Source organism: Hippocampus bargibanti, linkage group LG05, assembly GCF_051943395.1.
Source record: "Hippocampus bargibanti isolate YZ-2025 linkage group LG05, ASM5194339v1, whole genome shotgun sequence".
Lineage (NCBI taxonomy): Eukaryota > Metazoa > Chordata > Actinopteri > Syngnathiformes > Syngnathidae > Hippocampus > Hippocampus bargibanti.
This window is the reverse complement of record NC_142738.1, coordinates 28141783-28165844: the sequence shown is the minus strand read 5'-3', so window position 1 is coordinate 28165844 and position 24062 is coordinate 28141783. Positions and strand designations below refer to the sequence as shown.

General features: G+C 42.9%; 1 protein-coding gene and 1 long non-coding RNA gene across 4 annotated transcripts in view; one reads left to right on the top strand and one right to left on the bottom strand.

Annotated features, from left to right (window-relative positions):
- The window catches only part of LOC148898390 (BTB/POZ domain-containing protein 10-like), a 44131-nt gene that overhangs the window by 12981 nt on the left and 7088 nt on the right, over nucleotides 1-24062 (top strand). The window contains exons 3-6 of one of the 2 annotated variants that reach the window (XM_088997571.1): nucleotides 2664-2985; nucleotides 3318-3420; nucleotides 18695-18815; nucleotides 22042-22239. In XM_088997571.1, coding sequence (XP_088853697.1) covers nucleotides 2664-2985; nucleotides 3318-3420; nucleotides 18695-18815; nucleotides 22042-22239 — 744 coding nt within the window. The remainder of the gene's footprint in view (nucleotides 1-2663; nucleotides 2986-3317; nucleotides 3421-18694; nucleotides 18816-22041; nucleotides 22240-24062) is intronic. The other variant, XM_088997572.1, reaches the window with a different exon arrangement.
- Nucleotides 12526-16426, bottom strand: LOC148898391 (uncharacterized). Of its 2 annotated transcripts, XR_016115114.1 has the most exons (5): nucleotides 14661-16426; nucleotides 13854-13929; nucleotides 13704-13749; nucleotides 13269-13355; nucleotides 12526-13166 (listed from the first exon to the last, which is right to left on the bottom strand). It is a non-coding gene; the product is annotated as an uncharacterized LOC148898391 (long non-coding RNA). The 2 variants fall into 2 exon arrangements; XR_016115113.1 differs by lacking the exons at nucleotides 13704-13749; nucleotides 13854-13929; nucleotides 14661-16426 and having other exon boundaries at nucleotides 13269-13687.

Here is a 24062-nt window from a genome sequence, read left to right as displayed (position 1 = left end):
ATACTTCAGCTGCGCGGTCGCTACTGGCAAGTCCCTCTCAACACAGAGTCCAGACCCAAGACTGCATTCTGCACCACCCGAGGACACTGGCAGTTTAAGGTCAAACGTTTTGGACTATGCAATGCACCAGGGACATTTGAGCATTTGATGGACACAGTACTCACAAACATTCCGAGGCAAAAGTGCCTGGTGTATTTGGATGATGTCCTCGTCCATCGACATTCTTTCGAAGCAGCAATCGAATCTCTGAGGCTGGTGGTTGCGAAGATTGCAGCAGCTGGGCTGAAACTCCACCCTGATAAGTGCCACTTCATGTGGCAAAAGGTGGAGTTTTTGGGCCATCTACTGGACGGTAAGGGGATCAGAACGCTGGAAGAGAAAGTCCGCACAATCAAAGACTGGCCAGTACCAAGGGACCAGAAGCAATTAAAAAGCTTTTCGGGACTAGCCTCGTACTACAGGCGGCGTGTGAAAGGATTTTCTCGTATTGGAGCACCCTTGTTCCGCCTCCTAAAAGATAATGAACACTTCATGTGGCTGCCAGATTGTCAGGAGGCATTCTCCATCCTAAAAAGAGCCCTCATGAACGCTCCCGTCCTCACCCCTCTGCCCTGCCTTTTTTTGCTGGACACGGACGCGGGCAATGTCGGCATGGGGGCAGTGTTGTCGCAGGTGGGGCCGAAAGGTGAGCAAGTTGTAGCCTATTTCAGCCGCACATTCATTAAAAGTGAACAACGCTACTGTGTTACAAGACGTGAACTGCTAGCAGATGTTCTTGCGACATGCCACTTCACGTACTACCTGTGTGGTGTGCCCTTCACAATCAGAACTGATCACGCCGCACTGCAGTGGTTGATGTCGTTCAGGGAACCAGTAGGCCAAGTAGCACGGTGGCTCAAAGAGCTGCAAGCATTCCACTTCACTGTGGTACATCGGGCTGGGGTTCAGCACGCCAATGCAGATGCCCTTTCTCGGCGACCATATTCCATTAGTGGCTGCAGTTATTGCGACCGGCGAGATGCCAGGAAGTTGGAGCTTTGCGGGGAAGCGGCTGCTGCTGTGCCGACATACTGCACCTTAGAGGCTGTGGACACTGTGGACACAGCGACTGGAGGACTTTTTTTGTTGACCCCTCGGGGCGAGGGTTTCATAAAGAGGAGGGTAGTGTAACGTACGGTGCTTGTTGTGCATGTTTGGGGGCTGGGCTTGTCGGGAGAGCGTGATCACACGGAGAGAAGGGAGGACCCGACAACGGGGGGTTCGAGAGAATGCCTAAGTAGAATGACTGCGCATGAGTTGTGGCGGAACAACAGCTCCTGTTTGTATGAGATAACTGCTACGTTTTGTTATTAAAAGACCGACCCGCTATACCAGTGACTGTGCGCATCATTTGTCACTAACTTGAATAAGACCTGATGGGGGATGACCAAAGTTGGTGAAAAACCTCAATAAACATAATAAATGGTAATTGTATAATTATGTAACAGATATTTAATATGCTCTATTGAATTCATAAATTTACGGCCCCCTTGAACCCCGGCTGATCTGTTTGATTTTCCTCTATTTTAATTTCCCTTAGCTGGGATCCCTGACATTACAGTCATGCTTCAGTTTTCAACCTTCATCCGTTGCAGAATGCTGTTTGAAAAGCGATTTGTTCGAAATCCGAAACAATTTTATGAGCCCATAATTAGGGGCTCATACACTATGCTCTTATCCTGTGACAGAAAAGTGCCCTTGAGAGTTTTGAAAGACGCTTATAAATGAAATGTATTACTATTATTATTATGCCAAAAAGAAACAGTCCAATTTGCGTAAATCAAAAGAAACACATCTGCTCTCAATGAACATTCATTTCCTCATGTCTGTGTAAGCTCTCAGTCGTACAGGAGTGGTCCATCGATGAGAAGGTTTCTTCAGCCGTCATCTGTACAAAAGTGAAGGTTTCGGACGTTTCGCCTCCTATCCAAGAGGCTTCGTCAGCGAACTAAAGTGACGAAGTTCGCTGACGAAGCCTCTTGGATAGGAGGCGAAACGTCCGAAACCTTCACTTTTGTACAGATGACGGCTGAAGAAACCTTCTCATCGATTCATTTCCTCATGTAAGGAATCCAAGAGGAGGTGAGTGGCATTTTCAGGTTTGCTTAGTTTAGTCGAAAACTGATTTTTGGTTGTAATCTGAGGCATAAAAGTCTCACATTTTCTGGTCGTGAACAAAGAATTTCTAAAACCGAGGTATGACTGTATATTACTTCGGCAGGACACGAGCTTCAGTACGCATCACTGTTTTCTTTTTAATGCACTCAAGCTCATTTTTATCATCAACCGTTTTAACAGCAGTCCTAATTTGGGACTTATTTCTCACAAGTTGTTTTCAACGCCTTAATTTTTATTTTATCATGCAGTATCAATAACTAATGCTTGAGGATTCAGAACTTTGAAGCGGTCTTGGTCGGTGGAGGAATATATTGTTCCCACTTTTTCAAAATGACAGCTGATGCAGTTGATAATTTTGAGGCGATATAAAGATATTTGTGAGACAGCAGATGTGATGTAAGAACTCAAATTCCAAATGTATTATTTCCAGGTCCCACCATACGTCTTGTTGGAAATATACAAAACAAGCAACTTGGTAAAATCCTTCTGCAATTCTTTCCGCTCAGATCGAGATCGTGGTGACGGCGGCTCATCCTCTGGATCCTCCAGTCCACGTCCCTCCCGGGTTTTAATTCCCTGTTCAAACGTCAGGGGAGCTGTGTTTGCAGGACACCCGCCCCTGTCTTTTGGTACTGCTGTTGATGACCACCACCCCAAGAACCTTGGCAAAGGACCATGTGATAGGATCTATGTGTATGACCTCAACAATAAAGACATCCATTGTGGCGGTCTGCGAGTCGGACAGCGAGTAACTCTTAATGTGGACAATACAAGATTTGTGGTAGATCCGGCCATCTTCACCGCTCAACCCAACACCATGCTTGGCAGGTGAAAACAAAGAGTTGAACTGTCTCACACTTCAGAAAGTTAAATTCAATGCTATGGTAGTCATTCATGGAACGGACGGTTATCCAAGGTAGATCATGGTTGTGGATCTTTTGCTGGACCAGCATTCTATAGTATATGATAAATATCCAATTATTATTTTTTGTTTTGGTGTTATGTGCACAACTAAATTCAGTGCCTCATTATTTTAGTTTGTGAGATTTGTGTAAAGACTGTACATAATTTTTTAGACTAATTTTAGCACAGATTAACCCAGTGCTTCTCAATTGCTATCTCTTACGTCTGTTGACTCACCGTTTTTCATCTGTTTTTAGGATGTTTGGTTCAGGGAGGGACAACAATTTCATGAGACCCAACGAAAAAGGAGAATTTGAGGTTGCGGATGGTATCAGCTCCACTGTTTTTCGAGCAATTTTGGTAAGAATTACTGAACAGTTTCACACTTTAATATTAAGCATATTCTTTACTTACAGACAGTGTAGGTGTTCAATTAGCTGACATGTTTCGGCGACTACTTCCGCCTTCGTCACTTCACACTTTGTCTTCTTGATGCATGTCCTTGCTGTCCTTTTTTTACTACATTCACTTCATTACTGCTCCAAGAGATTTAAAAAATGTGAGATTAATTAATTATGATCTATAACCTTTTGATATATTGAAGCTATATTTTAGTCTCATCTTAAAACAATTTTCATTTTAAATCCATGACATTATTTGGGCAGATCAAAAATTTTATATCACCAAAAAAGTGTCGAAGAAATGGTTTCTTCAGCCGTCATTTGTACTTTGAAAGAAGTACAGATGACGGCTGAAGAACACTCCTGTACGACTGAGAGCTTACACAGACACACCAAAAAAAGTGGAAATTTAAAGGACAACCGGCAGCATTTTTTTGTTTCCTAACTGACATCAGAAAAACGTTTTATAGCATCTAAAATACCCAAAACATACAGGCTGATATTTTTAGTCAAATGCAAAACACCAATAAAAATGAGTTAAAATGTCCCAAAAATATCGATGAGAAGGTTTCTTCAGCCGTCATCTGTACTTTTTTGAAGGTGTCGGACGTTTCGCCTCCTATCCAACAGGCTTCGTCAGCGAACTAAAGTCTTACTGGTCGTATCGGCCCTATTTATATATCCCTAATGTCCAGACACGGCGGCGCCGGACACAGCTATGATAGGTCCCTACTCTCAGGTTGGGGGGGAGCAGAGGACCACTCCCTGTGGCCCCACTGATTGTTCCTACATTCCTGAGGCCAGTCGTTAGTCAGTCAAAAAAGTACAGATGACGGCTGAAGAAACCTTCTCATCGATGGACCACTCCTGTACGACTGAGAGCTTACACAGACGGCCTGTCCCAAAAATACTTCAAAATGACCCCAGAAATTGCGATTCAGAAGGTCCCGCCCCCTTGTTCGTGATGTCACGCCAGGACGTTTTTGCCTTGCTCTAGAATCAAAACAATGGCTTCAGATTCGGAGAAGATGCTTTCTTGTTACTCACACTGTTATGAATATGATTCAAATAGTTCTGAAGAGGAAAGCATGAATGTTTGCAATCGATTAAAGAAGTTCCTCCGTCTCATTTTGAGGTGTGTGGACTCCAATGTAGCGCCCAGAAAATGCACAAGATGGCGCACAAGCTCCATTGGAAAGGGGCTGATTTGTCTGCTGGGAATTTGTGTCAACTATATACAGTGGTACATCGGTTCTCGACCATAATTCGTTCCAGGACCCTGTTCGAAATGCGACGTTTTCGAACACCGAAACCACCTCTTTGCTCCTGTCACTTGCGAGTTGACAGCGGAGGGGGGAATGCCGGATGATTGACTCAACTCGCCACGGTGCCTGGACTCTTCGATGCGTGAGTGTATCCGGTCCGAGGTATTCCCCGCGTCCCGTAAATGTATGTCATCTTCCTGGATTGCGTCATTTTGCACCCTCGTGTGCCATTTGCTTTTTGGCGTAGTAAGCGGGTCGGATCACCCCCTGCCTTCTTACTCACTGTGTTTTCTTTGATTTGTGAATATCCATCCTGCTTGGGTAGTACGTGTCTGCTTTGGGATCCCAAACATTCCACTACGTTCCGACGAGTCAGCTGCCATCACTCTCGCTCGGAACGTGACAGCTACGGATGACTCGGCTACAGGATGTTTTTTTCTCTTAAAATATCTATCCAATGACACTTGCTCTCACGCCCACAGTCACATCACTAGATTTCACAGCCTCTTTATTCTTTAATATCGTAATGATCGTAGATTTTGCCAAGCTGTATTCCCCAGCCAGATCAGACACTCGCACACCTCCTTCATATTTTGTGATTATTTCTTTCTTAAATGCAATAGTTGTACGCACAACTTTTCTTTTGTCACTTTAAGCAGCATTTACTTTCTTTGGAGGCATGATTAAGGGCTAAAACTCTTCGTACACCTATATTAAACGCTAGAGCAAAATGCAGCACGTCCGCTAGCGACAACAGTTGGTCACGAACAGAGCGATACTCCTGTGCGCCGCTCAGCTCCCCACCCTCGCGTATGCACTCACGCGTCGTATTGGCGTTCGAACACCGATTGATGTTCGAACGCCGAAGCAAGAATATCTCGAATATTTTGTTCGAACACCGATTTGTTCGAACAGTGAGGCGTTCGAGAACCGAGGTACCACTGTATCAAATAGTATCAAATAGTAGTCCTGGTGCAACACAGACCGATTCACCATCGCGTTATTTATGTTTTTCCTTCTAATTTCGCCATCAACACGAAGTTTTCAGACCAAACAAAGTACCCAAAATGCATTGCGTGTCGCTTTCTCGGTCAGGGGCGTTCCAGACGTGACGTCACGTCAGGCATCGTCATCAACTCGAAAACAAGACTTCCTGAATATTCAGCGTGAGTCTTAAAACGTAATATATAGCCATATGCCGTGGAATCTTTGTAAACTACGCTCAGTAGAAGTCATTTGAAGTGATTTTACAAATTATGGACACAACTTGTCCGGAGGCGTCGGTTGTCCTTTAAAGGCTCTTATTGTTTTTCAACAGATTTGGAGAGATGCAGTCATCTGCATTTACTTCCTCCTATATTTGAGGATAGTCCCAAATCTTACCTGCAAACTTTAGTTTTGATTTAATAAATTCTCTAAATAATTCCAAAACATCAGGTCTTTAAAAAGTGATTATCTTAACATATCAAATACAGTAGCAACACTCCTCTGAGTAATACAAATACTGAACACTGAACTTGCTTTAAATAATAAAAAATAATAATAAACCAGACCCTAAAATCACAGTCCTATAAATTAGATTAAAAATAAAAAAGCTGTTTCATTCGGACAAAATAAATATCAGTCACTTCAGCAGCTGTTCTGACTTCATGGCTCATACACCGGGTGATTTCCTTGAGTTTAGTTTGGCCAAAGCTTTGCTATGGTGTTGTCCTCGAGTTTAGTTTGGCAAAGGCTTTGCTCTGGCTTCGCTATTTTGCTAACGTTTTTGTTGCTAACATTAGCTGTGGTTCCACTCACAACTGTGTGTTTTGATTTGATGCGGGAGGCTAAACTTGAGCTTCTTTGGTGGGAAGCTAACTACAAATTCGGGACAACACTCTACTTTTAACAATAGTGTCATGAGGACGTTTTTGGAATGAATCAGAATCAGAATCAGAATAACTTTATTCGTCCCGCAATGGGGAAATTTGCAGTCCACAGCAGCAATTGAAGAGGGATGGGGTTGGGGTGGGAGTGAAAGGATAGAAAACAAGATATTCTAAGCATAACAAAATAAAAATGTCAACTGTATACTGTGCAAATGTAGATGTGCAAAAACCGTTCTATAAACAAGACTGTACATAGTGCAGAATCAAGAAATGCATTTAGATATATTGCAACAACCCATATTTACAAGTGTCCAGTTTTTTTTTTTTTTTTTTTTTTTTTTTCACATGTGATCATTGGAAATTGTGAAGCCTGACAGCAGTCGGTAGGAACGAGCGGCGGTACCTCTCCTTCTTGCAGCGCGGATGTAATAGTCTCTGGCTAAAGGAGCTACCCAGAGCTGTCAGGATGGGCAGGAGGAGGTGGGAGGGGCTGTCCGTCATAGCTTTTAGTTTAGCTAGCGTCCGTCTGTTGCCCACCTCCTCTAGAGAGTCCAGCGAGCAGCCCACGACAGAACTGGCCCGCTTGACAAAGCGCTCCAGTCTTTTTCTGTCCCGGGTGGTGATGCTGCCTGACCAGCAGACAATGCCATAGTGGATGGCTGATGCCACCACAGAGTCATAGAAAGTCTTTAGGAGTGACCCCTGAACTCCAAAAGACCTCAGTTTCCTGAGGAGGAAGAGGCGACTCTGTCCCTTTTTGATTAGGGCATCCGTGTTTGTTGTCCAGTCCAGTTTATTGTTGAGAGTAACACCCAGGTACTTGTAGGAGGTCACCCTCTCAATGTCCGAACCCTGGATGTTCAATGGTGCAGGTGAGGATTGTTTCCTGCAGAAGTCCACCACCAGCTCCTTGGTTTTCCCGGTGTTGATCTGGAGGTGATTCTGCTGGCACCAGTCCACAAAGTCCTTTGTCAGTCCCCTGTACTCCCTATCGTCTCCCTCTGTAATGAGGCCGACAATAGCTGAGTCGTCAGAGAACTTCTGAAGGTGGCAGGTTGGGGTGTTGTAATTGAAGTCCGAGGTGTAGAGGGTGAAGAGGAATGGAGCCAGGACTGTTCCCTGCGGCGCTCCGGTGCTGCAGAGAAGCCTGCCCGACTCACAGTTCTTTACTCTCACATACTGTGGCCTGTTTGTGAGGTAATCTGTAATCCAGGATGTGAGGTGATGGTCGACTCCGGCATGCCGCAGCTTGTCCCCCAGTAGACTTGGCTGGATGGTGTTGAAGGCACTGGAGAAATCGAAGAATGTGATCCTCACCGTGCTCCCAGCATTCTCCAGGTGCAGCAACGCCGTATGGAGGAGGTAGATGATGGCATCCTCCACACCGATGCTGGGCTGGTAGGCAAACTGTAGCGGGTCCAGCGATGAGCTTGCCAGCGGTCGCAGGTGGGCGAGGACGAGTCTCTCCAGCGTCTTCATCAGGTGAGACGTCAGCGCCACCGGTCTGTAGCTGTTGAGCTCTTTGGGGTTGGCAATCTTGGGCACTGGGACCAGGCATGACGTTTTCCACAGCTGTGGAACTCTGCCCAGCTTCAGGCTCAGGTTGAACAAGTGCTGGACAATGACACACAGCTGGTCGGAGCAGGTCTTGAGGAGTCGGGAACTGATATCATCCCGACCTGCTGCCTTCCTCACCTGCATCCTCCTCAGTTGGTTCCTCACCTGCGCAGTTGTGACAGACAGGCAGGAACCAGGAGGCAGAGTGGCGGCTGAGGGTGTGGCAACGGTTGGGAGGGCAGATGTTGGTTGTGGAAAGCTGGTCGTGAGAGGGGGCAGGGAGGGTAAGGCCACAGTGAGAGTTGGTGCAGGTGCAGCTACAGGTGAAGTTGACGGTGGGCCGGGGGCGGCTGGCGTCTTGTCAAACCGATTGAAAAAGCGGTTGAGTTCATCTGCCCAGTCCTTGTCTTTTTCGTTCAATGTCACTGGGCTTTTGTGGCCTGAGATGTTTTTCAGGCCCTTCCAGACACCAGCGACATTGCTGGCTTGCAGCTGCTCCTCCATTTTCATCCTGTAGGCCTTCTTCCCCTCTCTGATCTTCCTCCTCAGTTGGATCTGCACGGCCTTCAGTTCCTCTCTGTTGCCCGACACAAAAGCCCTTTTCTTCTCCTTCAGGAGGACTTTTATGTCGGGATTAATCCATGGTTTGTTGTTGGCAAAACACCGCACAGTCCTGGTGGGTACGGTGTTTTGTTCACAAAAGTTAATGTAGTCTGTGATGGTGTTGGTGAGTGAGTCAATGTCCTCCCCATGAATCTCAGTAAAGAGCTCCCACCTGGTTGAATCAAAACAGTCCCGTAGAGCTTCTTCAGCTTCTGTGGACCATCTTTTGATCGTGCGGGTCACAGCTGGTTGCCTCTGGACAAGGGGTTTGTACACAGGCTGGAGATAAACCATATTGTGGTCTGCTCTTCCGAGAGGGGGGAGGGGGGAGGGTTTGTATGCATCTTTGGCGTTTGAATAAAATAGGTCCAATATGTTATTGTCTCTGGTGGCACAAGTTACATACTGTGTGAATGTTGGGAGGGAGAGAGAGAGAGAGAGAGAGGAGGGAGAGAGGGAGAATGTAAATTGAATGTAAATTGTGCATTGATTGTGCTGAAAACTTTGACGTGCTCTTCCATGTTCACCTCGCCTCACCTCTGCTTACTTTGCCTGCCTAACTCCAATAGGAAATCACCTAATGCAACAACAAGCCAAACCTCATGTGACTGACAAGTTGTTTCCACACTATAATCACATGGAACACAGTCCGCTAATACATAAAAGGGACACAGACGCTCCCCAATTTACGAACGTTCGAGTTACGAATAACAGCACATTTGAACATTTTTGCGGGTATGTTCGTACAGAGATGCTGTAAGTTAGATTTTGTATTGCGCGCATTTTTCTGGCCTAGCATGCTTGCGATTGGCTGAGTACTGTGCTTCACGCACACACACAGACACATTGGAGGTGATGGAGCTGGATGTTTACGCGACGGACACCAAGGCTGACCGATCAGAAGTGTTGCCAATGAGTTCATGTCCCGGTCCGCCGAGCTCGCTTACGATTGGCTGCGTAGAGTATGTGGGCAGAGAGGAAATCCCTCTTCCCAGTTGACACTCTGAGGAGGACGCGATGCATAACCAAAACGAGTAGCTGCTGGCACGTAATTCTGTAACTATGTGCCAGCAGCTTCAGTAGTGGCTTACTGATGATCCAAGGATATATGTCGTCCTACTTCTGTAGGTGTGACGCTCTCACCGCTATTAGATCGTCTGTGTTTTATATTTCCCCGTTCAGTGTTTGATATAAACATAGGTTCCATACAAAATATAGCACTGAAGCAACTTCCAAACAAATTCACCTTACGAACGACTGCTTGAAACGGAAGGTGGGGAGTGTCTGTATTAGAAAAAGGCAACCCACCTGCAGAAACAATAAAGTTAAAGATAAAAATTTTGATGAACGTGATTAAAAACATAATGTGGTAAATATGACTAATGAATTGTTCACAATTAACTCTAATTTAACACCTCTAATATATATATATATATATGGAGGCGGCCCAAATAAACGTGAAAATTTGGACTCACACCATCCAAATTGTAAATAGCAAAAATATTCCAGGGTTTTATCAGCGTTTATCACAATACAATAATCAATATAATTCTCAGAGATTACCAATCTTCCTTGTTGAAAAAGTTTATGTTCCTTTTGGGTTTCCATTAAATACTTTGGCGTTAACATTTTGAGAAATAAACAAATGTTTTTGTTGACAATACAGTTACAAAAACAAGCAAAAAACAAAAAAGAAAAGACAAAAACTCAAAATGTTCCCTTTCTAATCATTGTACCCAAAATGGACAATTCAGGCCAAATCAAGAAAAAAAAATCACCTGGAAAAGTAATTTTAAGAGATTACCGAAATGAAACGCCACTTTATATCTCCCAGCATGCACCGCAAATTACTTCTTCGACAGGGAGAAATGGAGGCAGCGGCTGCTGACAGGTGTTGTGAGAGCTGTTGCGGTTCAATATTACTTCACATATAAAGTGCTCTGGATGAGAAGGCGCAGGGTCATGTTTTTTATAGTGCAGAAAATACGGTACCGTCATTTTATAGCCATTAGTATTGGAGATGAAAAAACATACATACATACATACATACATACATACATACATACATACATACATACATACATACATACATACATACATGCATGCATGCATGCAGTCAGACAGACAGACAGACATAGGGTGACCTATAAGAGCATAGGTTGGTGGCGTGTAGGATGACGCTGGCAGTGAGGAAGATGAAGAAACCAAAGGCTGAAGTGAGTACAAAATGGTGGAAGAGTGGGAAGAGTGTTGCATGACATTTAGGAAGGAGGTAAGACAAGCACTGGGTGGGCAAGAGGTCCTTCCAGAAGACTGGCAAACTACAGCGAACATAATCAGAGACACAGGTCGGAAAGTACTTGCTGTATCAAGTGGAAGAAAGGTAGATAAGGAGACTTGGTGGTGGAATGGGAGGTGCAGGAGTGTATACAGAGAAAAAGGTTAGCAAAAAAAGAAGTGGGAGACTAGACAGCAGTACAAGGAGATGCAGCGCACGGTTAAAGTAAATGTTGCAAAAGCCAAACAAGAGGCTTATGATTACTTGTATGCTAGGCTGGACAGCAAGGAAGGCGAGACTGATCTTTACTGCCTGGCGAGAAGGTGAGACAAAGATGGTAAGGAATTGCAGCAGGTTCGGGTGATTAAGGATAGAGATGGCAATAAAAGACAGGAAGCAGAGCTGGAGGTAGCAGAACTGAAGATGTTGAGGTTTTCTTAGGGAGTGACAGGGTTGGATAGGATCAGGAATGAGTCCATTAGAGGGACAACTCATAGTAGAGGCTTTGGAGAGAAAGTCAGAGAGGCCAGACTGAGATGGTTTGGACATGTCCAGAGGAGAGAGAGTGACTATATCGGGAGAAGGATGCTGAGCCTTGAACTGCCAGGCAGGAGACTGAGAAGAAGACCGAAGAGGAGGTTTATGGATGTGGTCAAAGAGGACATGAAGGTAGCTGGTGTGAGAGAAGAGGATGCACAAAACCGGGATAGATGGAGTACATTGATTCGCTGTGGCGACCCCTGAGGGGAAAAGCCGAAAGGAAAAGAAGAAGAAGGATAGAGATGGCAATGTATTAACAGGTGCCAGTAGTGTGATGGCAAGATGGAAAGAATACTTTGAACAATTGATGAATGAGAAAAATGAGAAGGAACAAAGAGTAGAAGACGTAACTGTTGTGGACCAAGACGTAGCAAACATTAGCAAGGATGAAGTGAGGAGGGCGCTGAAGAGGATGAAGGGGGGAAAGGCACACTGTAAAACCCAACAAGTTGAAAGTACTCAAAATTTATATGGCAACTGATTACGTCAAAATTTTTGAGTACAGTTAACTCAAAATGTTTGAGTAGAGTTAACTCAAAATGATCAAGTAGTTTACTGAAAATGTTTGAGTAGTGTAAATAAATTTTATGAGTTTGTCTGAACTTAAAAGTTATGTTTGATTGAGCTTAAATGTTATGAGTTTGCCTGAACTTAAAAGATGTACTTTCAGTTTACTCAAATGTTTTCTTAATTTTTAAATTAAAATTAGGTTTCATATTTAAGCTTAACCAACTCAAATTTATAATGTTCCATGAAAACATATTCATGTATACTGTACTTACATTTGCCTTCTATGTCTAAAAACAAAAACACACCTCACGTCTGTTTTAGTTCACATTTTTTTATTAAGGTTTAAAACAACCTTTGATAAAACAAATGATAACAGTACCAAAATGCACAGCATGTCCACGTACCAAAACAACAAATAAACCCCTGAGCAGAAGATGTGAAATAAACACAACAAAACAGAAAAAAACAACAAATTATACTCTGCTGTTCTGTTAAAAAAATAAATTCTTTGAAAAGCATATACTTGAATAAATACAACCGAATACATTTCAATGTACTCGTTATAAGGTGCAAATCAAGGTAAAACTTAGTAAAAACAAACACAGTATTCCTGAAACGAAAAAAGACATTCTGGTGGAATCTAAGTTTACATATCAAAGTATTAATATAAAATCAGTCATAACAGGTATACAAAGCAGAGTAAAACTAAAGTTACTTATCGAGTGTTGCTTTGTTCCGTAATATTGGAGGCACTGGTGCCTTCAATATTGCGGAACAAAGCATTTTTCAAACTTAGCAAGCATGGTTTGAGTGGTCTGTTATCATGAAGACACAGCAGTATTTTCTAAATGAAGGTGAATGTGAGGATTAATTTTCTTGGATAATCTAAATGCAATGCATACATTAAACCAAACAAGAGGAGGTGTGCATCAGCCAACCTGGGGAGACATCTCACAATAATGCCATCTTCTATCACAACAGAAATGCTGTCGGGGTTAAACAAGATGGCACCAGTGAGGTTGTCAGTTGTTACGGAGAGAAGTGCGACAGGAGTGTTTTCAATGTCTGGATCCTCTTCCCACTGCAAAATACACACAAACGTACACATACAGAATAAAGTAAAAGGTTATAGCATATATTGTGGCCATAGATAGACATTTGTGTTAAGTCAGGTAATACATACATTGCATGTCTTGAAGAACTCGGAGTCATCTTCGCCCGAGTATCCAGGGATGTAGAACACAGTTTGCATCTCCAGTCCATGTTAGGCCTGCAATTACATTAAACATTTTTCAAGAATGAGTACGTGTTTGGATAAGCAAAGTAAAGTTGGTGTGATTCTAGTGGGTCCAAATTAAAGACAGTTACGGATTATTATAGCTCAAATCCAAGCATATCCTTCGTAATAGTTTGGAACCTCCGCACTATCCCTATTGCAATTTAACAACTGCATCACTGTAATGATTAATGAACATCAGTTGTTGGTAAGAGCAGAGGAGAATGTGAGACTTGAGATTGTTTTAAAGAAAGAACAATCAATGAAGTCTCATCTAATGGTGTAAAATACTCCAATATATGTTAAAAAGGTAAAATTCTGTTCAATATAAAAAATACCTACATGTAGTATGATATTCATCAGGTAATTAAGAATATAGCACAGGGGGCTGAAAGGTTGAAGAGAAAAAAACATGACAATGAATGTAATCCTTTAATTTAATAAAACACATTTATCCATGTTAACTTTTTAAGTTTAATAAATCTAATGTACCAGATTAAATGATGCAATCAAACCAGTCAGACGTTTGCAGTTTGATGACTTGGCCTCCAGCAGCTCTCTCGGTATCCTTAAAATGCCAAAAATACATTTTAAAAAAAGTTCATGTTTAATTTACACATGCATAACCATTTAAACTGCATCAATTGTACATATTCCAATCCACTGTACATTTTTTGGCTATCATTATATTTACTTAGTGCATTCTTAAAACTGCAGCACTACCGCTGCACGTGTATAGATATCTTAAGCCTATAGCTTGTGCTGGACACTGACACGCGGTCCTGTCGTTTGCAAACAAAGTTAACTCAAAGCATTAACCTGCTGGGCGTTGCAGCCACGGCGTGGAGGATTTCGTGTGACCCTTTTATATAAACCTTAATTTTACACCCATTTGACGATTACTCTCGGACCTTCGCGGACACAAACATAACCTGCAACAGATATTACTCGGCCACCGCCCAACTAAACCTGCGCGGTACTATTCTCTAAATAACACTTCTGTGTCTTTCAATAGACAAGAGACGTTTAAGAAAAATTCATACATATATCGCCACAGCGCTTAACATAGGAGAAGTCCCGGGCTCAAGACAACGCAGCTGAAAGAGTGGATGAGAAGGCCTCAGTCGCAAGCACGAACACGGACTAGCATCTTTGCTAACTTGTGAAAGGCGGCAAGTTCCACAAACTGACTTTCCAATTTTGCCGTCGACACAACAAAATATCCTTTTTCTGTGCACCGACTACAGCATTGATACACTGGGTCCTCGTAATATTAAATAATGTTGTTTGTCTTCTCACCTGAATTCGTGGGTCTCTGCACGCTTCAGCCGTCGAGAAGTAAAAATGGCCCCGGTGAGACCGCGCCCGGTGAGACCACGCCTGCGGTGACGTCATCACGCAGCGTTCTGCCGTTTACTCAAAATATATAAGTATACGACAGCCATGAACTCAAAAGTATTGATTTACTGCAAATTAAAAACGCATGACTATTCAGAAAACTCAAAACGTTTAAGTTTTTGAAACAAAAAATCGGCTTTTGAGTTGACTGACCTCAATGACTTTGAGTCAGTAGTACTGTTCGGGTTTACAGTGCACTCGGGCCTGATGATTTACCAATCGAGGTATGGAAGTGTCTTGGAGAGGTGGCGGCAATGTTCCCTGTAAATTGCGCGCGTGCTCAATCTCGCACTGCTTGCACATACACAGCACACAAGAACATCTATGCAGCACACATTTTGCAATGTAACTCAATGAGTGACAGGTGTCCAGCCAATAATGCCGTACAGTTCATGTACGCTACGCAGCCAATCGGAGCAGAACGGCGTGAATGTGCCCTGCCCATACGCACCGTGATACTGGGGTGTGGCCACAGCGTACACGTCTGATGTTGCTCACAGTGGTCCTCAGTGTGCTCAGGGAGCTTGTGTGTCTGCTCAGACACATGAAAAATTCGAGGGAATATTGGGTGGCGGTGGTGTTCCTGACTGGGTTATTCAACAAGATCTTAGATGGTGAACAGATGCCTGAAGAATGGAGACGAAGTGTACTCGTGCCCATTTTTAATCACAAGGGAGATGTCCAGAGTTGTACTAACTACAGAGGAATAAAGTTGATGAGGCATACATTGAAACTATGGGAAAGAGTAGTTGAAGCTAGACTAAGAGCAGAAGTGAACATTTGTGAGCAGCAGTATGGCTTCATGCCAAAAAAAGAGTACGACACATGCAGTGTTTGCTTTAAGAATGCCGATAGAGAAGTACAGAGAAGGTCAGAAGGAATTGCATTGTGTCGTTGTAGATCTGGAGAAAGCGTATGACAGAGTGCCCAGAGAAGACCTGTGGTATTGCATGAGGAAGTCTGGAGTGACAGAAAAGTATGTCAGAGCGGTGCAAGACATGTATCATGACTGTAAGACAGTTGTGAGGTGTGCTGTCGTGTGACGGAGGAATTCAAAGTGGAGGTGGGACTCCACCAGGGGTCAGCTCTGAGCCCCTTCGTATTTGCTATGTTGATGGACAGGCTGACAGACGATGTTAGACAAGAATCTCCTTGGACCATGATGTTTACAGATGACATTTTGATCTGTCGCGAGAACGGGAACAGGTGGCGGAGAAACTAGAGATGTGGAGATATGCCCTCGAAAGGAGAGGAATGACTCTCGCAGCAAGACGGAATATATGTGTGTGAATGAGAGGGATCCAAGTGCAAGAGTGATGCTACAGGGAGAAGAGATAACGAAGATTGAGGATTTTAAGTACTTGGGTTCAACTGTCCAGAGCAATGGAGAGTGTGGAAAAGAGGTGAAGAAGCGTGTCCAGGCAGGCTGGAGCGTCTGGAGAAAAATGCCAGGTGTGATGTGTGATCGAGGGGTTTCAGCTAGGATGAAAGGAAAAGTGGATAAAACAGTACGTCTGTGTAAACTCTCAGTCGTACAGGAGTGGTCCATCGATGAAAAGGTTTCTTCAGCCGTCATCTGTACTTCTTTGAAGGTGTCGGACGTTTCGCTTCTTATCCAAGAAACTTTGTCAGAAAACTAAAGTCTTACTGGTAGTTTAGGCCCTATATATATATATATATATATATATATATATATATATATATATATATATATATATATATATATATATATATATATATATATATATATGTCCCTACGGTCCAGACATGGCCAGACTCTGCTATGATAGGTCTCTGCTCTCAGTTTGGGGGGAGCAGAGGACTACTCCCTGCCACTCCATTGATTGTTCATATTGTTCTGACTAACGACTGGCCTGAATGCCCCACTTCCACTGGTATCACCTCATCAGGATCCCTAAAAATAAAATAAGCCCTGAGACTGCTGCTGGGGTTGGGACAGATGTAAAGAGAGAAGTCACATCGTAAGATGCCAGTGTTTTCTTCAGGTTCCAATATGAGGTCTCTGATCCTCTCTACAAACCCTGTGGGGTTCTCTACGTGATATTCGGCATTACCAACCAACGGAGCTAAGATAGTTGATAGAAATATTTGGCTACATTGTATGTAGAGGAGTCAATGCTACAAACAATGGGTGTGAGGGGGAACCCTTCTTTATGTATTTTTGGCAGGCCATAGATACATGGCCTGGCCCCTCCCGGGTATAATCTAAAATACATCTGTTTGTCTATATGTTTACCTTTCTCTAACTTTTGGAGACAGTCTATCAGTTCTTTGTTGTATCTATTGGAAGCGTCCCTTTTTAGTTGCTCATAAGTGGAAGAATCACTGATTAACCTATTTATTTTGTCTTTATTTGTCTTTATTTTGTGTTGAGAAGCACTGTACACCTACACTTGTCTGCTGGCAAAATAGTAATATTTTTATCTTTTTGTAGAGTAGTTAACACCTTTCTGTCTTCTAATGTTATGTTGGACGGAGGTGGTTTGGCACTTATAAGAAGGGCTGATATTTTAATGCGCAGATCAACTGCCTCTGCATAGGAAAGTTTATTTTTAATAGCCGATTCTGTAGCTGTGATGTAGTCTATTGTAGGTATTGTTTTAGGAGTTACTGAGAAATTTAAACCTTTGGTTAGTCCCACCTTTTCTGTCTGAGAGATCTCTGTCTGACAAATTTTTGATCCAATTCTCCCTTGAAATCTGCTCATACCTAATTTTCCCCGTGTTTACAAGTAGCTGTGATTGTTTGTGTAAAAGTAATTTTTGAAATTTACCCTTTTGTCCCTCTTTGGTTTTGCTGTGGTGCCTCATGTATCCGGATTTGGTAAATTCACACACTTCCTGATAGATTTTGTGGGTAAGTTCAGTTTGTAATCGTTGATAATAAGTTTCTATTTCTAACTGTTTGTTTTTTTATCTCTATGTTAAGTCTCCTAATTTGCAAATTTAGTATTTTCCGAGTATAATTTTGCTGCATTTTATCGGCTAAGTATCCGGGTTCCAGGGGTGGTTGCTTCAAGCATTGAGGAATTAAGCTGCTCTGTCTACAACTAAGATTGAATCTGAGGTGGTTCTTTAAGTCAGTTAATTTAAACGCCCGACACCTTCAAAGAAGTACAGATGACGGCTGAAGAAACCTATTCATCGATAGATAAAACTGTTGAGATCAGCCATGATGTTTGGACTGGAGACAGTTCCACTGAAGAAAAGACAGGAAGCAGAGCTGGAAGTAGCAGAGCTGAAGATGTTGAGGTTTTCTTTGGGAGTGACCAGGTTGGATAGGATCGGGAATGAGTACATTAGAGGGACAATTCACATTAAAGGCTTTGGAGAAAAAGTCAGAGAGGCCAGACTGAGATGGTTTGGACATGTCCAGAGGAGAGAGGGAGTGACGATATCGGGAGAAGGATGCTGAGCCTTGAACTGCCAAGCAGGAGACCAAGAGGAAGACCGAAGAAGAGGTTTATGAATGTTGTCAAAGAGGCAGCTGGTGTGAGAGAAAAGGATGCACAAAACCGGGTTAGATGGAGGACATTGATTCGCTGTCGCGACCCCTGAAGGGAAAAGCCGAAAGGAAAAGAAGAAGAGTGTTGGAGATGAAAAAGAAGGTGCAAGCGTCATGTTTTCCCAAAAGGCAGAAGACAATCGATTGAATTAGAAAATGTCATAGAAATAGTTTCCAATTTAGCCCAGGGCGTTTGCACGGACATGCTTCAACTATACATGACGAGGTGGGAAAGTAAAGCGGGGAGTGTGATAACAGCAGCCTTCTCCTCCCTCTCTCCCTCCCTCCCCGCTGCCTCGGTGAGAGTGAACCAGTAGCATCGATAATGGCGTCTTGTTCCCCGTCCTTCATGTGTGTCTGTGGCTCCCTGCTCACTTATTCATTTGTGTGCATGGTGCTGAAACTGACAGGATTACTACAAATTGGGGATAATCCGCTGTCCTGACGGCATTTCCATTCCTGAGCTGAGAGAAGCATGTGACTACCTGTGTATCTCCTTCAACTACAGCACCATCAAGTGCAGAGACCTGAGTGAGTACTTGCCACGGTGCGCACTGCACCAAGCTGCATGCTCGCCAATGTGCAACTCTCTTCTTGATGTGCCAGTTTTAGTGAGTGTCATTGTGATCTTGGATGCATGCAGTTGACTTAGCGGACGACAAATTTAAACGCCTGACTTTACACCCAACGTTTCCATGGTCACAAGATGTTTGCAAAGGAACATGTCACTGTTTCTTATACCGCCATGTTTATATGTAGTGTGCTGAATTGATTGCAATTCTCTGCGCACTCATGTTTGTGTTGGACTTTAAAATTATGGCTGCTTTTGGGTAGTGTATGGGAGGGACAGACTCTACTCTGAGTTTCTCCTGTGTGTGTTCGCCATCAAACTAGGTCATGATTAGTTGGGATGTGTACAACAATGTTTTATTAAAGCACAACACCAACCCACCTGATTCTCAAGTCATTGTTGTTGAAATGGTTTCTGCTCATTAGTATTGCAATGAGCTGCATGATGTCAGTCAAATCAGATTAAGCATCTGATGCAAATGTTCAAAATTTCATTTGATACACAGATGAATAATAGTGTCAGAATTTACCAGAGAAGTTGTCATGCCAAGATGACAACAGTATTTGACACAAGTCATATAGGTGAGAATCCAAATGGGCAACTGCCGCAACATGTTCTCACACAATAACACATCATCTGAACCCGACACAAAAAAAACATATCTGAAGCTCTTTCACAAAAGCCGCAGCTGTAATATTACAGAACAATCAACATGACTGCAGTGCTGCAATGGAAAACAAAATTAACATCAGTCAATTTAAAAACACACTGAAAGAAGAAAATATGGGACAAAAATTATCTTCATAACATAACATACACATCAGAAACACAAGAAATCATTCCTATTTATAATGGTTCATCGTCATTGGTCACATAACTAAAGAGAAGAATTTGCACCAAAAAGGTGATGACTTTCAAACATTGCGCACAGTATTACTCTGGAGATCATGTTAAAAATGCACAATTTTGATGAAGGGGGAAAAATGTGCCCAATATGTCATATGGTAATGAATGAATCACTTTCTGATGATTTAAAGTTCCAATCTGATTTGTTTTAAAACACAACTTGTTCCATCAGCCTCATTCAGCTTTTTATTCCCAAAATTTGCCCTACATGTGTTCCGTTTTCTTCTCAATTTCATGACTGCAACAACTAATACAACTCATCTTATTCGCAGGAATATTATTTTTAACCCTTTCATGCACCAATAATTATAACCTGTAACATGATAAACTGTTGACTATCGTAACAGGGATGACAAAATGAAAAAAAGCGCTGTCAGCCCCCTGGTCGTTCCCTATCAGTGACACTCAAAAGGACTCCCGGCACGACCATTCGTCGGGTCATTGTTGTATGCTTTGTATGCATTGTCAAAGTCAAAAGTCAAAGTCAAAGTCAGCTTTATTGTCAAATATGCTAATATGCATGACATACAGCACAGATGAAATTACTGTCCTCTCGAATCCAGCATGCAAGGTACTTATTGTGTATGCAATTGTATGCATTGTGCATTGTGTATGCATTATATGCTGTGCATGTGTTTGTTTCATCTTTTAATCTTGGTTTTCTTGTGTTACTTTGTATTTTTTCTGTTCAAATGATTTTAACGTTTTAGATTTTATTCTTGTTCACTTTATTTTTATACAATTTGTCAAACACAACCTCCTGCTTGCTTTTTGGGATCCACACCCACCATCACCACCTTGCAAAACGTGACAGGAAACCGGAGGACCCGGAGAAAACCCATATACAGTGCTCCCTTGGTTCTCGACCATAATTCGTTCCAGGACCCTGTTCGAAAAAAATTTTCGAACACCGAAACCACCTCTTTGCTCCAGTCACTTGCGAGTTGACAGCGGGGGTTGGGGGCTGCCTCTCCCGGCCGTTCTCCACCCGCTGTCATTCTCTAATCACGGACACGGGGCATTTATACGGTTCGTGATCACCTCGCCAATGCCGGATGATTGACTCAACTCGCCACCGTACCTGGACTCTTCCTTCGATGCGCGAGTGTATCCGGTCCGAGGTATTTTCCCTGCGTCCCGTAAATTTATGTCATCTTCCGGGATTGCGTAATTTTGCACCCTCGTGTGCCATTTGCTTTTTGGCGTAGTAAGCGGGTCGGATTACCACCTGCCTTCTTACTCGCTGTGTTTTCTTTTATTTGTGAATAAACATCCTGCTTGGTTAGTACGTGTCTGCTTGTCTGTACGTGTCTCTACGTGTCTCTCAGACACGCTACGTGCCTGCGTGTCTGTACGTGTCTCTCATCTCATTTTCCGTACCGCTTATTCCTCATTAGGGTCGCGGGGGTTGCTGGAGCCTATCTCAGCTATCGCAGGGCACACAAAGACATACAACAGTCACTCTCACACTCACACCTAGGGACAATTTGGAGTGGTCAATCTGCCTGCCAGGGTGGCCGGACCGGGACGCGAACCGGCAACCTCTGCACTGTGAAGCCGTTGTGCTAACCACTCGGCTACCGGGCCGCCTATATATATATATATATATATATATATATATATATATATATATATATATATATATATATATATATATATATATATATATATATATATATATATCACAATGTGATTTCAACAAAATGTCGGAATGTATTATTTAAAATAACTTTGTGATAATACTCACCATTAATATGAATGGTTTTCTGTTCCTTATGATTGGTAAAAATCCAGCCAAACAATGGTCCCCCACCCGAAATGTTCTTAACGGATTAGCTTTTCTCGAGAATGCTCATTTTGGTCTGAAAAAAGTCTGAAAAAAGTCAGAAATCCGCCGAATCAGCGGAAAATTCTCATCCCCGTAGTGACCATTGTGCCTGAACGGGTTAAAAAATGTGAGGGATATTCTACATAATCAACTCGTCTTTTACCACCCGGTTGAGAATAATAAACACCAAGAGAAGTCTCGACTCAGTTTCAGAACGAAAGTTGCCCTTTGAAGACTTTATGTACACGTGGTGGTAAATTCCAGATTTTTTTCAAGACAGATATTTCCTGTTTCTGATTGCTTCCCAGGTTCAGGTATCGGAAGACCCACAACTGTTGTCTGAATTTAGTTGTTGAAGAATTGCAGGGTGCTTGACTGCGAATCAGTCTCACCCAAGTCATGTGTGGGCAGTTTCATTTTTGAAAGACACTTCAACCTTCCCGTCCCTGTAGGTGCCCTGATGCACGAGCTGTCAAACGACGGGGCCAGGCGTCAGTTTGAGTGTTACCTGGAGGAGATGGTGCTGCCGCTGATGGTGGCTAGCGCACAGAGTGGCGAGAGAGAGTGCCACGTTGTGGTCCTGACCGACGACGACGTGGTGGACTGGGATGAAGAGTTCCCTCCGCAGATGGGAGAGGAGTACTCTCAGCGTAAGACTCTAATTCTTTTGAGTAATGCCATGGACAAGCACTTCTTGACTGACATCTTCACAAACATTTTTTAATTTCTTTCTTGATTTACAAAGCCAAGGCCAGTTTTATACGTGTTCTTCAGCCACGTGCATGCTGGTCTTTTCTAAAACCATCCTCTCATGAAGAACAAGCTGTTAAAAGTTGTGTCCACATTTTTGGGTGGCACAAGGTGCCTGCTTGTGCTTGTTGGTTTCTGCAGACCGGGTGGCAAAGAACAGGTGGGAATTACAGCAGTTCCTATGATACAAGATGATCAGGATATTTTGCAATAACTCATCGCAATGTCTATAACTGTGAATAACGAGGAAAAAAATGTGGGCACATCACATCTATCAAATAGATGAAGTAGTCATATTAACCCTTAGGTGGGCAGTGGTCACTACCGTGGACAGCGTATCATGTTATCAGGTAACAGGGCGCATGAAAGGGTCTAGTTGTAATGAAACACTGAGAATATTTTTGCAGTCGATCTGAAGGTACGCCGAGTCCACAATGTGTTTTTCTCAGTGTCTTTGTCTCAGTCAATGTCTTTTTCTCAGATTTTAGCAAAAAAAAAAAAGAAAAATAAAGCAGGAAGCACAAAAACAAGTTGACAAAAAGCGTTTGCACAAAAAGGCAAGGAAAAAACAATACAGTGATACCTCGGCTTACAAACGCGTTATTTTACGAACTTTTCACTTTAGGAACATTACATTCCCGAGAATATAATCTTTTCGGCGGAAGAACCAAACCACACCGCGCCACGTTGGCTGGCGGACTAGTGGTTGGCAGAAGAACACCAAATCACACGGTCGAACAGCGCCATGGTGGCTGGCGGACCAGTTTTCCACACCCCCTTTGAGTGCAGAAGTGGTTTGTTATCGAGTGGAATACTTTTGCCATTATGGGACCGAAAAATACCCCGCCACAGGCTACTTGTTATGTCGGAGGAACGAGAGGAGACAACTTGCCTGTCAAAGGTCTTTATTTATAACTGCGTCATTATCAACTTGGTGCCGTCAACAACCCTGCTTTATGACACTGCCGCGATGTCATGTGGCGGTGTGGCATATGCTATATTCCCCCCCCCCCCCTGAAGGAACCAGAAAGACGCAACACTACTGTTAAGCCGAAGAGGACACAAAAGAAAATTATGGTCAAGCAGAATGAGATAATCGGAAAACACGAACGAGGTGTGCGTTTGTGTGACTTAGCTGTCCCAGTACCATTACGCAAAGTTGACCATTGCTACCATCAATTGACAACTACCATCACAAAGGTAAATAAAACAACGTCATTATACAGTACAGTTTATTTCTTTAATTACAACACAATAGCACATTTATTATACATAAAATAAGGTATATTTTGTGTAGTTTTAATGCTTATTTAGGAGAAAATTAGGTTTTATGAGGCCCCGGGAACGGATTATTCTCATTTTTAATGGTTTCTTATGTGAAATAAATGTTTGGACTTTCACACACTTTCTGGGAACCAATTAAGTTCGTAAGATGATGTATCACTGTACATGGAACTACAAAACAAAATGAGACTTACTTAATCACAAATGTACCGAACAAAGAACAAAACAAGAGTCATAATCACAAAAACATCAGACCGAGAGCAACAAGAAATAACTACTATGGGAAGAAGATCAAGAAATTACAACACCTGGGCAAGTGCCGCTGCAAGTGCACACAATTCACCGGCAAACAAATGCCAGTATGATTTGAAATAATTAGGAGATTGGCAGCAGGTGCCTTACAAGCAGGGAAGCGAAAGCCCGCTACCTGCTGCCTATC